This window comes from Hemitrygon akajei, chromosome 2, assembly GCF_048418815.1.
Source record: "Hemitrygon akajei chromosome 2, sHemAka1.3, whole genome shotgun sequence".
In the NCBI taxonomy this organism is placed as follows: domain Eukaryota; kingdom Metazoa; phylum Chordata; class Chondrichthyes; order Myliobatiformes; family Dasyatidae; genus Hemitrygon; species Hemitrygon akajei.
In genome coordinates this window covers 180,473,765-180,492,356 of record NC_133125.1, presented here as the reverse complement: position 1 = coordinate 180,492,356, position 18,592 = coordinate 180,473,765, and the positions used below count along the sequence as shown (strand labels likewise).

Genomic DNA, 18,592 nt, shown 5'->3' with positions numbered 1-18,592 from the left:
TTCCTTCCAAATTTTAATTTCTCTATGGCTAACATCTCTCTCGCCTCCACCTATTTAATTGACAGATATTTCTGGGAATCACACTGTTGTTTATATGTCTGAGTGAATACAGTATAAAAGGAATATATAGCATTCAATAGGCTTCAAAAGGTACATTTAATGTCAAGGAAATGTATGCAATATACATCCTGAAGTTCTCTTTCTTCGCAAACATTCACGAAAACGGAGGAGTGCCCCAAAGAATGAAAGACAGTTAAATATTAGAAACCCAAGGTTCCCCCAGCTCCCCCCCCCCCCTCGCACACGCAGCAGCAACTGCCCCACCAGCAAAAAAGCATCTGCAGGTCCCATCGAGCACTCAAGCGTGCAGCAAATCATCAACAAAGACACAGATTTGCAGTACCCCAAAGATTACTGGTTCACCGGAATACGACAATCCACAGGCTCTTTCTCTATTCTAAGGGGAAAAAAGAAGTGTCGCTGTTTCACAGCGACAGGGGAGACAAAGCAATTCGTTGATTTATGGTGTTAAAAGTCTGTTCCGTAGCTTTTTCAGTACTTTGTGCCCAATGAACTCGGGTCTCCGTGCACATAGCCAGCAGCCAGCTCGCTGCCTACGGTCTTCCGTCTCCCACGACGCATCAGGGGTCGGCACCGACCTTGAATCCGCCCGCCTCCGGCACACTGAAGGCGTACTGGTCTTCAAGGTCGGATCTTTGGCTTTTCGAAAAGCAGTCGGTCATGAGGCCCCGAGAGCGAGCACCGAGGTCCGAGGTCAGCATGTAACGCCAGGTCTTCAAAATAGAATTGAAAACGGAATAAAAAGAGATATCAAAGATAGCAATAGAGTTGCTTCCGAAGATGTTGGGCGTCATCGTCCTTCTAATTTCATTTATGGGTGTTAAATAATACTGATAAACATACTAACAAAATACCTTAGACTAAAAAGATTAGATTAAAAAGTAACATCACATTTCTAGCATATTTAAATATATATTACCAGTACAAAACGTATCAAAAAAGCATGATAAAGTATATCTAATTTCATAGCATATATTGGGCATTTAACAGCAGTTAATAAAATATTAGATCGAAGTACATAATACTCAAAGATAAAATCATGGTATAATGTCAGAGAAAATTACAAGAGACTGATGGGGAATGTTTTTTACATGAAAACACTAATGCCGTTTAAGTTACCATCGAAAAACAATCAGGATAATACTTCTAATAATCTTTAGAACGAAGAGAAGAACAATAATAACATGTAAAATAATACGACTCCTACGATAATATTTAGACCACAGTTCCAAAATTTGATCCAAAAAGATAGATTCTGCAAAGCAACATCAGCTAAATCCACTTGATCTTTAATAGTTTTGAATAGTTCATCCCATCGTCTGATAACAATTGCATTCTGGTTCTTAACTATTCTGTAGTAGAATAAGTGACAGGTTGAAGAGCAATAGGTTCATATCTATGTAAGCCATCTGCCGTATCATTGACATATTGTATGTAGTACATTCAGTTGAATAGATGTTTCTTTTTACAATGGTTTGGTTAACATTCCCAGTCAGAATGCAATTTTTCAAAATATTGGAAACCACAACATTCGAGTAATCAAACTGCAAGCTAAATAACACCTCTTGTAATTAGAGCTAGAAGTAGCAGTTTAATAAGTATCACTCACCAAAGAAATTTTATGGAACGTCCTGGTGTTGCCTGGCAAAATAGATGGAGAATAATTGTTATAAGAAACAAACCCACAATCTGTAACTCTAGTCTCAACTAAATCCTCAGGGCAAAACCCATATTCCTGTTTGTAATGACAGGAAGCCAGATTTGCCCCCTTCGTAGATTATCTCTACTTAATAGCGTACGTAGAAGGATTAGTAAGTGAAATATAAACTCAATTAATTATATTTCCCAACATTCTGAACATTGTATAATGTGTTGTTTGGTTGTTGCTGTGGTGTGGAATATGAAGGCAAGCTCCAATATACAATGCTTCAGAACTATTTTTACATTTACCACAAAGGTGATTTGTCAAGGTGAATCTCCGAAAGTGAGAGCCCGGTGTTAGTACCAACCCATTTCTTTAACTCTTCATTCGAAATCCATTTGGGAACCCTGCGAATCTCTAATTGTACCATGTTCTCCAATTTAAAAGTAACCAAGAAGCATAGTTTGTACAAACAGCATCCTTGACCTGCTGATTGGTTTATTGTGAACTCTTGTCAATAATCAGAAATTTCACATTTCCCAAGGGGCACAAAATTTGGAGCATTTTTAAACTACATTCACTTGTTATCGACCGTAATTGCTAACTCTCCCCATATACTAATAATTCCAATTTAAATATGTTTGCTTTCATTTTTGCACAGAATCCAATTGTGAGATCAGCTCTGCATTCTCTAGTGTATTTACAGTGTAAACTCCAGCTGTGTCTCTTAATCCCATGAGTTTAATAAGCCTTTCTCATTGCTTCTCTCGTGTTTTAAATTCAGAGTGAGTAAAAATTGTCAATTAATGCACGTTAGAAAGAATCCTAAAGGCTTATTCCACACCAGCTGGGACTTTGGAGCGATGTCAAGTTGAACAATTCGTGCAGATGTCTATATGGAGCTAGTAGAATAATTTGTTCTACAGTTCTCCTAATACAAGTCCTGCTCCCCTTACAACCGTCTGAATCTCACCAAACAACAAAGGAATATTAACAGTTGGCACGGCAATGATTGTGGTATCAGTTTTTGTCGACTGCATCATCGCGTAAAGTTTATAGGGAAGATCTTTGTGCTCCAGAGCAACTGGGATTGAATGGCCTGGGGCACATGCTAACCAATTATCTCATTCTGATTTGTTTCCACTTCAACAGTACCATAATGAACGTGTTTGAGATATTAGCTTTTTCCCACTGAAGCAAGACCATAAAAAATATGACTTCCCACCGTTATCCTAGTACTCCCATCTTTTCGTCATATTACCGTTACTCTGCCACGATTATATACAGATATCAGTTTCATTTCCTTTACAAAATCTGTCCTGAGTTCTTCACAAATTTTTTCGAGAATTTCACCTCCCACATTCACGCAGTCTATTACCATGGCATCTGATTGAATGGAAATAGACTTCTCCGTGTATATTGAGAATAGACCATTTGTTGCCACCCTCGTCTTCATACCTTTCATTTATCCAGCTGAATATACAAATAGGCAACACGTAATACACTTTATTGTACAACATGTGACTTTCAATAGAGCCACGATACTCGCGAGGAAACTCAATAATCGCATTCGAACACCAGTTATTCCCGAATACCTGGAAAGAAAAACATCAAGAGCAGCTTCCGTACTTACCTAATTATCAGATATCTCCTCTGCATTTAACCCTTCAATTTCCCGCTTTGTTTCAAGAACACCTGGCGATGAATGCAGTTTCGTACCAGTTTCTCATCCATTGTTTCTGCTTTGACTTAGGTGATGCAGAGAAAGACTTGTCTTAACCTTCTCTACTCGATGCTGAGTATGAAGTGAACTATCGTTAACCTCCGGGTGCAAACTGAAAATGGCTGCCCAACTCACTGACGGGACAACTGCCACTTCATTTTCATAACCGTCAATTGCCTCTAATATAAATCTAAAAACGTCATCTCCATCCAGTGCATTCTATGACAAAGAGCCTTATGGACCACAACTACCAGAGGACTTTGAGTTGGCTCGAAAAGGTTTACGCATGTTAATATGATATCACCCTAACTTACTTGGAACTGTCGGAATTCGATGAATTGATGATCTGGCTCAACCGACAACATCATATAGACTTACAAATCTCGGAATTGTAAAAGGTCTCGGCTGATGTACTGAACTCATAACCTCCTGTCCCATTTCCAACTCCCTCTGTTTTGTTTGCACGTCAAAGAGAGGCTTCCTCTTCTGTGAATTCCGTCCTATATTAGGCGTGCTACACAATGGGGCCACTGCTGTCAATTAACTGCTGTAGCCATTTGTGCTTTATAATGTATTATCCTTTGCTGCTGATGCACTGGAGATGTCCTAGAGGATCATCGCTCAGTCCGCATTTTAGAATATTCGCAGCTAAAACACTGAATTCGACCTCGTCAAAACGGGTAATATACGGTGTTTCAAACGGTTCCCATGGTTCTGATGTCTCATGAACTCTCCCTGTTACCACGGACACCATCATGGAAAAATCCAGTGAGTGGCGGGCCACTTTCCCCATCGTCCTAACTATTATAGTATGACCCTTCATAAGCAAAATCACCCCAATCTACATCACTGTCACCGTCCGTACCCAGAGCAAATACACACATCTCTCCTCTCTGATCTGACAGTTCACCTTTCAGCTTTTCGATTAGTTTGAAGAACAGTGCACGGCCTCTCTCTTCAAGCACCGATATTTCCACGGCATTCATAGCAATCGGTAAATCCTAACACTGACGGTTCCATTCCTTTACATTTCTGAGTGCTCTATTTACAGTCCTCTTCGCTTTTCCCATTTACTCGTTTGACGTGTTCACAATGAACCGGAGACTGACTGACGTTCCTCCAATTCGCCTGAACATGCGCCATCAGAATTTTATTTTATTTTCTCATCTCTCTCTCCAGCTCTTTGGTTCCCCTCCCTAAAGCTCTTCCCATCCGCTTACACATGTCTCCTATCAGTTTCTGGTTTTCTCTCTGCACTTCAATTTGATTTGCAGCACACATCTCATTATAACTTTTATTTTCCTTCAGATCTCTTCTAATTCCTTTGGATTCTGTTCACTAATTGTTTTCCTCAAGACATGCACAGGGTTGCTCATCCTCTACTTTCAACCTTTCCTATACACTTGTCCTAATCGGGCCATTTTCTCAAAAAATGTGAAAGTAATATCTCCAATACTCCGAGTCCCTGGGTTCTTCTTGCCCTTTCCTCTTTTTTTTTCATTTAAATACCCTCCTGTTCCCGTGGGTGTTCAACAGAATACGAAGACTCTATGCTTTTCTGAAGTGCACCCAGGAACGCTGCATTCTCTTGACCAATCATCAACCTGTCTAGGTTAGACAATACACCACGCAACTCTTGGGTAATCAAAGCTTGCACTTTATCATCTCTGAACTGATATCAAGGTAACCAGGTTAAAAACAGGTCAACAACAGAAAGCACGAATTCCACTATTTCCTCCGTAACCATGCGTACTCAAACCACTCCTCCGCTTTGAAACCTCTCTATACATTAATATGTGACCTTCCGTGGCAAGCGATTGGCCTTTCATCTCCCAGCCCCTAGCCTAAGGGTCTTCATTGCGATAATTTCTATTCGAAGTTATTGCTGCTTTCAATTTGAAGCTGTTCATTATTATGTTCTTTCCTTTTCAGTTCAACCGTTATCTTCCTAACTCTTTCGCTTTCTTCTAACTTGCTAATGCAGATCAGCTTCCCATTTATACTCGTCCAAGCAAGCATCAAATCGTTACTCTTCTGCAGCTAACAACAATGACTTGCTGTTCTGAATCAGCCACTACCAGGCTCGAGTTCATCAGGTTAGACACAGGCTCCTCATATTCATAAACCTATATGTCCTTTCGTGCCAAGGAACAGCTCAAAAATGCCTTCTCATTTGGAAATAATCTCCAGTTCATCAGGTTATTAGGAGCATCAAGGCATTCACTATATAGCACTATTCCAAAAGCAGTCAACTAGACAGCTAGAAAAAAAAATGAATTTACGGAGCAGCTTCTCAAAAAGCACCCTTCATTTCTTTAGCCACATGGCAAGAACAAAGCAAATGGTTTGTCTACTTCTACCGCCGTTGACTCATTCGAGTTTGATGGTCTCTTGTATATTATAATTCCTTCATGCCCAGCACATTTCCTGCACATTATTGTGTCTATCTAACGGCCTCCTACATCACTAAAATATCTGATACCTAATAACGCCCCAGAGTTCCAGGCATCAAACACTCTCTATGTAAAACCATGCCCCACATATCTCGTTTATACTTTCTCCCTCTCACCTTAAATATATGCCCTCCTGTAATTAACATTTCTGGTGTGAGAAAAGGACTTTGGGTACCTACCTGATGTATGCCACTTATAACTTTAAAAACTCCTATCAACCTCTGACATTCCAGGGAAAGCAAATCAAGCTGTCTAACCTCTCCATATAGCATGTGCCCTCTAATCCAGACAGCATGCTAGTAAACCATTTCTGTGCTCTCCTCAACACCTCTACAGCTTTCCTGGAATGAGATGACCAGAATTCACACATGCTAAAAGTGAAGCCTAAAGAGTTTCTCTATAGCATCAGTGTTGAATTCTCCAGGGTTGACATTGACATTGGGAAGAAGGGCACTGGGATTTGATTTAGGGTGGCAGAATGTTGCAGCTGTTAAAGCTTCAGTCCACTTGTCCCCACCCCTCTCTCAGTTCTGTTGTGTGGAGTTTCCATGTTCTTTCTGCGTTTCTCTTTGTATTAGTCTTCGCAGTGAATGACACATCTAACATGACCAAAAGAGATGTGATGGATATGATTGTATGGCAAGACCACAATACAATTGCTGTCATTTTAAGGAGGCGATGAACAAACAAGTGGGCCATAAGGTTTATACGCGCCTTGGTTCTAAACGGATGAATCCTATGGTGCTGAAACTAATGGCGGTATTAATAGCAGACGTTTGAGGGAGTTTTACAAAATTCTCCGGACACCAGGTAGGTTCTGGAAGATTTGAAGTCAGTGATAGTCACACGACCGTTTAACAAACAGTATTTAGGCAAAAGGAGGGTGACTATAGACCAGTTGGCCTATAGATGGTAGTCAAGAATATCCCTGAAGCTATCATTAATGAAATAGCAAGATGTTTAGATACAAACGGTTCTCTAAGACCATAGCAGCATAGAAGGAAAGGTCCCGTTTGACAAAGTTACTGGAGTATATTTTGAGGATATAATGAATGCATTGAAGAGAGGCTTTGGTTCTTGGAGCTTGAGGCTTGGGTTCTTGGAGCTTAAGGCTTGGGTAACTCAGAGTCTGGAGCTTGGAGACAGACTAGGAACTATACATCAACAAAGAGCCGGAACTAATCCTTCGACAAGCCGGGACTCCTCTTTAACAAGACGTTAACATGAGACTGGGTAGTACATAGACATAGAACTGGGACTTATCCTTCGACAAGCCGGGACTCCACACCAAGGTGAGGCAGGTCCATCCGTCGGGTAACGGCAGAACGGCCTGACTTTCCCCATGGAGGCGAGGACAGGAAGAGACAAACACCGAAGAACGACAGACAGTTCCATCTCCGCATCGGAGCTGCTCCGAGTCGCAGTTACGGCCAGCAAACTTGGCTAGCTACGGAAACAACCGGATCCCTACCTAGCTCGAAGTGGCTGACGGCCACCCATCTGGCCCGGGAAACGGCCGAATCCTTACCGTAATGACAGCTCCGACTACCGACAGCAAGGCTCCAAGAAGCAATGGTTCTCCAACGCTTTTCTAAAGATGGCAAGTGGCTGTTCTAACCTTCCACTGGCCGTTTGTTCCCAGGGAGTTTTGACAAGACGACCCCCCAACCACAGTCAATCCCAGGGCCACTTATATTCCCACAAGATGAACATCAGGTGCTTGTGATTCAGTCCAACCGAAACAAGGGACAGCCGGAGCACCTGGAGTCCAGAGTCCGTTGACCGGACCATGAACCGGAATGCGGACTTCGGACCAGAACAGGACAATAAATTTCTCCCCATATGTACGTGAGTGACAGTGGGTGGAGGGAGGAAGAGTTAAAGAGAATATGGACAGAGAAAACAAACTGGGACGAATGTAGGTTGTCTGTGGTCATTACAGATTCGGTTGGCGACAAGCCTGTTTTCCTGTCGTATCACTTTAAGACCTTTCAGACTTTCCGAAACTAAACTAGTCCATCACGCAAACTGGGGCCTAGAATGAAGACACGATTCTTTCAATAATGGCCAAAATACTAGACACAAGTGAAATGCAGATTATATTTTTGTCAGTGATTTGACCACTTTCCAGTTCATTGCCCACTTACCTCATCCAGCTCTTCCCGTGAAGCTCCATTAGAATGGTCAATCTTTTCTGCTGCGTCTGCTTTACAACCTGTCGCAAGACAGTTTAGTCATCAGCAGAACTTCTTCTGACATTGTGCAGTGTTTCAGTTGAAAACTAAGTGAATCCTGTATAAGTCCTACAGAAGGCGATGATACAGAGCAACAACAGACGCTGGATATCTAGATGAATACACACAAAATGCTGGACTATCTCGGCGACTTAGGCAACAGTTATGGTGGAAAAGTATTGTCTATTTTTTTGGGCTGAGACGGTTCCTTTCGTTACAGAGATGCTCCCTGGCCCGCTGTGCCAGACACCATCATTTTGTGTCTACAGAAAGTCATGACGCAACAAATAGAAATAAGAGTATCATCCAAGCACACCAAATAATTTTCTTGCAGAAATTCTTCCTCCAACTTCCCTTTCAGAATTGTGTCACTACAACCCCACATAGTACAATGAGCATTAAAATGCACTGACCATTACCTAACCAGATTATAGCATTCCATCCTGATAAAAGGAAAAAGAAAAAAAAATTAAAAAATCGAAAAACTGAGAACATCATGATCTCTTCATTGAAACTGAATATTATTTAGCACTCCTGGTGAAGCACTATTAATAATCTCTAGTGTTAAGTCTTTCATCTTCAGGTATTTCTGCCGCTGTAAAATTATTTTTTTCTGACCAGTTTTTAGCTTCTGCAGTATAATGTACCACATCTGCTATAAATTAACTAATTTTAGTTTATCAAGAGTCAACGAATCCAATGTTATAAAATCCTGCACTTCAGATACCGACTGTAACCTATCTGTATTCTGGATGTTAATAGATCCTATTGCCACTGACACCTGTTTTGTGAAGAACTTCTGCATATGATATGCCCACTTCTACACAACCACTCTGCACTTCTAGAGGTTTATCATATACAGGACACCCTGCATAAGCAAAGTTCCCCTCCACCTTAGATACATTTTGGCCTAATTCCAGCTCCATGTTCTCCACGACGTGGCTTTTTACCATTTCTCACAGCTGCTACATAGCCACACTTCTACAATTAAAAATTCTCAGATGGGCGACACATAGTCTCAAACCATATTACTCGTATAGCCTAACTTCACTCTTATCAGGAGACTTTTACCCATCTTTTTAAATCAACAGCGATAAACTATTTGCTCTTTTTCCACCACGAAACCCTTCTGAGCTTTTCCCCGACTGAGTTATTTTTAACATGATCCATGGATACATTTAACGGCATTGCAAACATTATGCCCCAACGCCACTGCAACCAGCACGTTAACCTTTAGGGAATCTTGCAATAGGACCCCAAGTCCCTTTTTAGAAAATAGACTTAGCTTTTATTCCTTCTACCAAAGTGCATGACCATGCAACTCTGAACATACTATTCCATTTGCCAGTTCTTTGCCAATTTTCCTTACTGTCCAAGTTCTTTTATAGCCCCCATACTTCCTCAACACTACCTGCCACTCCAACTATTTTGATATTATCCATAAAGCTGGCCAAAAAGTCATCAATTCCATTATCCAAAGCATTGATATATAATGTAAAAAGAAGTGGTCCCAACAACTACCCCTGTGGAACATCACTGGTTACTGGCAGCCAATCACAGAAGGCTTCCTTTATTCCCACTCTTGGCCTCCTGCCAATCAGCTAATTCTTTATCCATGCTATTATTGTTCCTGTAATAACACGAGCTCTTGTTACACAGCCTCGTGTGTGGCATCTTGACAAAGGCCTTCTGAAAATCCAAGTTCACAACATACACTGATTCTCCCGTGTATATGCTGCTATTTTGGCCTATTTTATCATGTGCCTCCAGTAGCCTGAAATCTCAACATTAGTAATCGACTCCAGCATCTTCCCAACCACTTACAGTGGACTAATTGCCCTAAAATTTGTTTTCTTCTTCCTCCCTCCCTTCTTGAAGGGTGAGTGACATTTTTAATTTTGAAGTCCTCTGGAATGATCCTAGAATATAGTGATTCTTGGAAGATCATTACTAATGTCTCCACAATGTCTTCAGCTATCTCCTTCTGAACCTTTGGGTGTAGTCCATCTGGTCCAGGTGACTTTTTTAACTTGAGACTTTTCAGTTCCCCAGGTACCTTCTCGGTAGTAAAAACAACTATGCCCACTTCTCTCCCTGACACTCTTGAGTTTCTAGTATATGCTAATGTTTTTTACGATGAAGATTGATGCAAAATACTGATTCTGCTAACCCACCCTTTCCTTATCCTCCATTACTACCACTCCAGCATCATTTTACAGTGGCCCAATATCTACTCTCTCCTCTATTTGTAGAGGCAGGTTGTTTTGAATAAGTAGAGAGGCTAATGAAGGATTTAAACATATTAGGAGAATGGACAAAGAAGTGGCAGATGGAATACCGTGTCGGCTAGAGTAGGTCATGCAGTTTGGTAGAAGAATGAAAGGGTTCACCTTTTTCCAAATGGAGAGAAAATACAAAATAACTGAAGCACAAAGGGACTTGTGAGTCCTTGTGCAGGATTTCCTAAAGGTTCATTTGCAGGTTGAATCTGTGGTGAGGGAGGCAAATGTGATGTTAGCATTCATTTCAAGAGGACTGGAATATAAAATTAAGGATGTAACGTTGAGATTTTATAAAACACTGGGAGAGTATTGTGAGCAGTTTTGAACCCCTTATCTTTGAAACAATGTGCTGAAACTGGAGAGTGTTCAAAGGAAATTCATGAAAATGATTCCAGGATTGAACAGCTTGTCATATGAAGAACATTTGATGGCTCTGGGCCTATATTGGTTAGAATTCGGAAGAATGAGGGGTGACCTCATTGAAACTTATCAAATGGTGAAAGGCCTTGATAGAGTGGATATGGAGAAGATGTTTCTGTCATGGTCCTGTCTGAAGTCCGCATTCCGGTTTACGGTCCGGTCCGCGTACTCCGGAATCCGGGTCATCTGACTGTCCCTCGCTTCGGCTTGGTCTCAAACAGTTGCACCTCAGGCTCATCTTGGTTCATTTGGACTCAAGCATCTGCATTTGATGCTCATCAGTTGGCTGTGAATATAAGGGGCTCTGGGATTAAATATAGTTGGGGGTTTGTTCTGTCAGTCTCTGCTTGGAGTGCCTGATGTTGAAAGTTAAGTTTGTTGAGTGAGGCATGGATTTGGCTGTTCTGTAGCCTGCCCAAGTCTTCTGGCCACCTTGAGTCTTGGAACCACCCCAGACCAAGATGCTTTCCTATCCCTTGCCTCTGTTGGGTAAGCCAGGCCAGATTGCTGTTGCCCTGTGGTTGGTTCTGCCCCTTCCTGTCCCTGCCTCTGTTGGGTAAGCCAGGCCAGATTGCTGTTGCCCTGTGGTGGGTTCTGTCCTTGTCTTGCCTCTGTTGGGTTGTACCCTGCATCCTGCCCAGGATCCCTGTGACCTGCTGAGGCCTCTGTGTCCTGCCTGGGAGTTCTGTGCCCTGCCCAGGAGACTAGCCCCTTGTACCTAGCCTCTATCTGGTTCTGTCCCTTGCCTTGCCTCTGTCAGGTTGTGCCCTGTGTCCTGCCCAGGATCCCTGTGACCTGCCCAGGCCACTGTGTCCTGCCTGGGTGTTCTGTGCCCTGCCCAGGTGTTCTGTGGCCTGCCCAGAAGGCTAGCGTCTTAGAACTCCAAGACCCCAGCTCTTCTGTACACAGTGTACATTCAAATATAACACCTTCAGTCCTATATGCATTACTGTTTTTGATGTTGTCCCCCTTTGCACTGCAACACATCCCACTGACTGCAATTTTGCCCAGTCATATGCCTGCCTTTCCTGACTGTCTCACTACACATTGCCTCTGCTTGCAAACCAGCAACGCTGTCCTCAGCCCTATCACTCCAGTTCCCAGCCCCCTCCTGCTAAAATAGTTTAAATCCTTTCCAACAGCTCTAGCAAACCAGTAGATTTGCAAGGATATTGGTCCCCCTCAGGTTGAAGTGTAACCTGTCCATTTTGTACAGGTTGTACCTTCCCCAGAAGAGATTCCAATGATCTAGAAATCTGAAACCCTTCCCCCGTAACAGTTTCTCAGCCACACATTCCTCTACCAAATCATCCTATTCTTAATCTCACTGATGTGAGGCAGAGGCAGCAACCCAGAGATTCCCACACAAGGTCCTACTTTTCAGCTGTCTATCCCGTGCACTAAAACCTCCCTTCAGAACCTCTTTGATTTTCCTACCTATGTCATTGATGCCAATATGTTGCAAGGTTTCTGGCTACTCACCCTTCCCCGTTAGGATGTCATCGACCTGATCTGAGATGGTTCTCACCTTGCACCTGCACTGTATCATACCAATCGAGTTTCTCTATTGTGTCCACAGTACAGTCCTGTTCTCCTTCCCTTATGTGACACAGTGCCAGAAGCCCTGTTGCCCTGGATCCCCCACACTCCCGGTAGGTCATTCCCCCTCAACTTATTATTGAGGGGGAATTACCTATTACTTTCTACTGTGGGAAATGGCCAGAGTGGTACTCTGTGCTGGCTGCTCATTTTCCTTCCCTCGCATGATGGTCATCCATTTACCTGCCTCCTGCAACTTATGGGTGATTACCTCCCTATAGCAACCTATCTATCATCTCCTCAACAACACACACAAAATGCTGGTGGAACACAGCAGGCCAGGCAGCATCTATAGGGAGAAGCGCTGTCAACGTTTTGTCCTGATGAAGGGTCTCGGCCCGAAACGTCGACAGTACTTCTCTCTATAGATGCTGCCTGGCCTGCTGTGTTCCACCTGCATTTTGTGTGTGTTGTTGTTTGAATTTCCAGCATCTGCAGATTTCCTCCTATCATCTCCTCAGTCTCCCTTGTGAGCTGAAGGTAATCAACCTGCAGTTTCAGTCCTTAACTCTTTGCCTGAGGAGTTGCAGCTCAGTACCAATGTTGTTATCCAGGAGGCTGGAGGTCTCCTGTAGTTCCCACATCTTACACAAAGAACACAATGCAGCCTCTGGAGTCATCCTCACTGCTCTAACTATGAAGAATGATGGTAAAGAATCCAGATACATACCTCACCAAGGCTGTTCTCTTCTAAACCTGATGAGCTAAGGTCTCTCTAGTCTAATACTGGTCCACTCACACAATAGCCATGTCGCTTTGCCCTTACTAATGACTTGCGACTGCACCAACATTTAACTATAGCTGGCAATTTTTTTCCCATCAAGTTTAATCCATACTGAGAAGCTGTCTGTTCTAATTCCACCACGAAACTCTTTTAAACGTTTAGTGTCTACAACTTCTCCCCGACTAAGTCATTTTTAACTTGGTCCATGGATACATCTGGAGGCACTCCAGAGATTACTCCCCAAACCAAAGAAACACACAGAATGCTGGAGTAACTCAGCAGCTCAGGGAGGATCTATGGAAAGAGTAAATAGTGGACGTTTTGAGCCGAGACCCTTCCTCCAGCATTTTGTGTGTGTGTTGCTTTGGATTTCTAGCATCTGCAGATTTTCTTGTGTTTGTAACTCCTCAAATCACTATCATTCCAAATAATTCATTGGGTTACTTTCCTTCCTCTCATAGTTTTTAACTTTAATGTTTTCTCACGTTGCTTCCCATCTTCACAAAACACTGACCGTCCTATTTCTCAAAGGTCTTGCGCCCACAGTATCTCCTAACGCCCCCTTCCAAACATTAATTTATCTAATAGGATTGCTCTCAGAAACAGATCCATATTCAAAAACTCAGCCACACATTAAACTCCTCCTTCCTTTTTTTTCCAGTTAATCCGATCTGCTGCCTCCACCACGAGACGACCAACTACTACAATCCTCAATTCCTCAATTCACCGCTTATTTTTCCGTATCCCGGAAGCCTGTCGTTCACCTTCCTCTATACAACTGCTTATCATCCAATACCATCTGTCCGGTTCGCTACTTCATCACCACTTTGTGACATCTCTACCGTACCATCCTTCACTTACCCCTGTGCATCCTGCTCATCATCAGGGACAAGCAGATGGTGACGACAACGATCACGCCGAGGCAAATGGGCCATAGAGTTGTGGAAGACGTCTCGCCCAGTGATGATGGCGTAGTTGGCGTAGTTGGGGAAGTAGAGTTCTCCTTTTCTAAAAATAAAATTATCCTGATAAACACGACCCAAAGGCCCACTAACGGGGAATTACTTTAATAATTTATGATAGATTTCGCGACGATAATGCATTAGTAACGGGAAATTAACCAATTTCGTAATGTGTTCGCGGACACATTTACCAGATAAACTCCATCAATTACCGAACATTCTCGTTAATTCGGTCAATAGCCTCGAAGGGGTGAAAATGGACGGGGTAAAACTCGCGCTTTCTGATCTATCGCCCCTTTACCTCTTGATATTCAGCGCCCCGATTTGGACATCAGGCTTATGATAGAATCGACACCAAGGGGGATTCCGATTGTTTTACCCTCCATTTAATAATCTCTTTTCATTAGCCCGATTATACTTTGGAATTGCTACTTCATTCGCCCTGCTCAGTGGTTTCTTACCTGTCCCGTTGTGGACCGTTAACGACACGTTGTCTTTGACGGTGTCGTCCCCATCGCAGTAAACCGACATCACGTACACTCCGCTGTCACTGGACCGTAAATCCTGCAGCAGCAAGGATCCATTGTCGGGGTAGAGGTGGACTCGTCCTTCGTGGGAAGGAGTGATTACCAGGGGGCGATCTGAACAGTTATAACCGGGTCTGTCGGGATGTGGAGAGCAATGTGATCGGGTCAGTTGCACAAGCGCGGTTTTGTCGGGGTCCAAATGCCACTCCACCATTAGCACGGAGCAGAGGGTGGATGTGCCGTAGGAAACGGAGAGAAGGGCAGACTGTCCAACGGTGCCGTTCACTTCTCGCTCGCGGACGTTCACGGTGACAAGGCTTCCATAAACTGCAATATAACAACAACCCATAATGAGTCTCACTCACACGAAACGAGGCCACCCCAGCTCCAGCACCCATCCTTCCCAAAGGGGTAAGTCTGATCGTAAGGTCAGACAGCATCTGTGATCAACACATAACGCGCAAAGCTTACTGAGAAATTCAACAAGTCAGGCAGCATTTATAGAGAGAAATAAACAGTCGACTTTTCCAACCGAGATCCTTCATCCGAATAGATGAAGAGCAGAACGCCTTCATCTTGACCCCCGAAGAATAAGATAATAAATACAGCCCGTGGAAAGGGTAGTGGGGAGGTTTGTGTAGGGAGAAGGGTTGGGCAGGTGCATTCAGTTACTCTGTGAGTAATTTGTAACTCTACAAAACCAGGACCTTCCTGGGCACTCCAGTGCATCTTCGGCTGTGAAATGTTCCCGAGGTCACAAAGTAACGGTACCGTCCGGAGCGTTTCCCATACAATAAACCAAGGGGGGTGGGAATGGTGACTGGGAAACTCTGGCCTTCTCGGGTACATAGGAGTAGACCCCAGCTTTATAGAATGCAGACACTTGCCCGGTTTAAATTTCCACCTGTTTTAATTTTTAGCCTATACGAAAACCAGCTTCCCGTCTATCGACGTTATATTTTCTACAGCCGCCCGCCAGCGGCCAACACAATAAAGGACTCCTCCTACCCTGGCCGTTCTCACTTCTCTCCGCTTACGTTGTTCAGAACATACAAAAGCCGGAGAACATGTACCAACCGCCAAACTCAAGTACAGCTTCTTCCCCGCCGTTATTCAGACCCTGGAGTGGAACTCTTCCGGCTAAAAATGAACTCCACGTCTCTCAGTCCACCTCTTCATGGCGTTTCCAACTTAATGTATCAATCAGCACCACACTTTCTCTGTAACCGTAACTTTATACTTTTCAGTATGTTATTTTCTTTTTATGTTTATGTTTATGGAATGATCTGTCTGCGTCGATGGCAAGCGAAACAAAGGCTTTTCACTGTTTATCTTTACATGTGACAATAACGAACCAATTGCCGATTACCGGGGAAATCCCACAAACATTGAAGAAAAACTGCTGTACATTTCAAATACCGGCAATATTTTTCATATTCACAGTTAACACGTTGGTGCGCTGCACTGGTCTCTTTTATCTCTGGAGAAATCATTGTGAGGCGAAGGGGCTGTTTCCGTGCTGTACTGATCTATGTTAGCGGCATACTTGCTCTATCCTCCCAGGCTGGGGAGGCTTGATGGCATGGCATTGCACAGCAATCTTTCTTCAGAGAACCTTTTTACACAATCGCATCTGGCTCCGAATACCCACACCACTAGCGCCCCGACTTGGAGCGAGTGTGGCCAAAGGCAGACACCCCTCCTGCTGGAAGTTCACCATTTACGGCTGAAGCCCAGCGTCGCACTTCTCGAATGTACAGGCCTACAACATCAGTAGACCACCCATAAAAATCCGTTCTCCTCCTCACCTGATTGACCATTTTGCTGATGTCCCAGAAACATTCTCTTAAAATGTGGCGAATCTGAACCATAAACCCGTTTCTATTTCCACAGATGTTGACCGATCTGCTGAGATGTTCAATGTTTGACCTGAGACATTGTCTGTTTCTTTCTGCTCACTTGACTCCTGTATGTTTTCATTCTCGATCTGAAAGATTGACTGTTTCCCTACAACACATACTGCCTGACCTGCCTAATATATCCATACTTGACCTGAGATATTAATTCCGTTTCTGTCTTTGTATCTGACTCCTGAATGATTCCATTCTTGACCTGAAAAAATAACAGTTCCTCTATCCACATGTATTACCTGACCTTCTGACTATTCCCACCATTTTTTGTTATTAACCCCTGGGTAAGTCACTGCTGGGCATTTTAGAAACATAGAAAGCCTACAGCACAATACAGACCCTTTGGGCCACGATATTGTGCCAAACAATGTCCTTACCTTAGAAATTACTAGGCTTGCCTATAGCCCTCTATTTTTCTAAGCACCATATACCCGTCGAAAAGTCTCTTAAAAGACCCTGTCGTATCCGCGTCCACCATCATTGCTGGCAGCTCTTTACACACACTCACCACTCTCTGAGTAAAATCCTTACCCCTGACATCTCCTCTGTAGCTGCTCCCCAGCACCTTAAACCTGTGTCCTCACGTGGCAACTATTTCAGCCCTAAGTAAAAGTCTCTGACTATCCACATGTTCAATGCCTCTCATCATTTTATGCACCTCTATCAGGTCACCTCTCATCCTTCGTTGCTCCAAGGAGAAAAGGCCGAGTTCACTCAAACTATTCTAATAAGGTATGCTCACCGATCCAGGCAACATCCTTGTAAATCTCCTCTGCACCCTTTCTATGGCTTCCACATCCTTCCTGTAGTGAGTCAACCGGAACTGAGCACATTACTCAAAGTGGGGTCTAACCAGGGTCCTATGTTGCTGCAACATTACCTCCAGGCTCCTAATTTCAGTTCCACAATTGCTGAAACCCAATACACCATACGTCTTCTTAACCACAGATTCAACCTATACAGCAGCTTTCAGCATCCTATGGACTCGGACCCCACGATCCCACTGATCCTCCACACTGTCAAGAGTCTTATTATATTCTGCCAACATATTTGAGCTACCAAAATGAACTACATCACACTTACACACACAAGTCGACGTTTCGGGCCGAGACCCCGAGACCAGTCCTGACGAAGGGTCTTGGCCCGAAACGTCGACAGCGCTTCTCCCTATAGATGCTGCCTGGCCTGCTGTGTTCCACTAGCATTTTGTGTGTGTTGTTGTTTGAATTTCCAGCATCTGCAGATTTCCTCGTGTTTACATCACACTTATCTGGGTTGAACTCCATCTGCTACTTCTCAGCCTAGTTTTGCATCCTATCAGTCCCATTGTAACCTCTGACAGCCCTCTACACTATCCACAACACCTTCGACCTTTGTGCAAACTAACTAACCCATCCCACCACTTCCTCATCCAGGTCATTCATAAAAATCACGAAGAGTAAGGGTCCCAGAACAGATCCCTGAGGCACACCACTGGTGCCTGACCTCCATGCAGAATATGATCCCTCTACAACCATTCTTTGCCTTCTGTGGGCAAGCCAGTTCTCGATCCACAAAGTAATGTCCCCTTGGATCCCATGCCTCTTTGCTTTCTCAAATTCCTTGCTGAAATCCATATATACCACATCTACTGCTGTTCCTTCATCAATGTGTGTAGTCACATTCTCAAAAAATTCAATCAGGCTCGTAAGGCATGACCTGCCCTTGACAAAGCCATGCTGACTATTCCCAATCATATTATACCTCTCCAAATGTTCATAAATCCTGCCTCTTAGGATCTTCTCCATCAACTTACCAACCACTGAGGTAAGACTCACTGCTCTATAATTTCCTGGGCTATCTCTATTCCCTTTCTTGAATGAAGGAACAATATCCGCAACCTTCCAATCCTCCGGAACCACTCCCGTCCCTGTTGATGTTTCAAGGATCATCACCAGGGGCTCAGCAATCACCTCTCTCGCCTCCCACAGTAGCCTTTGATACATCTTACCCAGTCTCGGCGACTTATCCAACTTGATGCTTTCCAAAAGTTCCA

At 43.5% G+C, this 18,592-nt stretch overlaps 1 protein-coding gene across 1 annotated transcript; it reads right to left on the bottom strand.

Annotated features, from left to right (window-relative positions):
- Positions 1 to 343: 343 nt before the first annotated feature.
- Positions 344 to 16,569, bottom strand: LOC140738065 (uncharacterized). The gene is made up of 6 exons (XM_073065126.1): positions 16,456 to 16,569; positions 14,582 to 14,974; positions 14,020 to 14,166; positions 8,047 to 8,114; positions 1,691 to 1,722; positions 344 to 794 (listed from the first exon to the last, which is right to left on the bottom strand). Coding segments are annotated over exons 1-6 (675 nt in total). The 5' UTR covers positions 16,490 to 16,569; the 3' UTR covers positions 344 to 793.
- Between the last annotated feature and the right edge of the window lie 2,023 nt (positions 16,570 to 18,592).

Excerpts from the sequence above, each read along its gene's own strand:
- LOC140738065 (XM_073065126.1), bottom strand. The coding sequence starts at position 16,489 with ATGTTTCTGGGACATCAGCAAAATGGTCAATCAG. Across the intron at positions 8,115-14,019 it reads GATGAGCAGGATGCACAGGG|GTTGTAAAGCAGACGCAGCA; the intron begins GTAAGTGAAGGA and ends GTCTTGCGACAG. Across the intron at positions 1,723-8,046 it reads CACGGGAAGAGCTGGATGAG|GCAACACCAGGACGTTCCAT; the intron begins GTAAGTGGGCAA and ends CTATTTTGCCAG.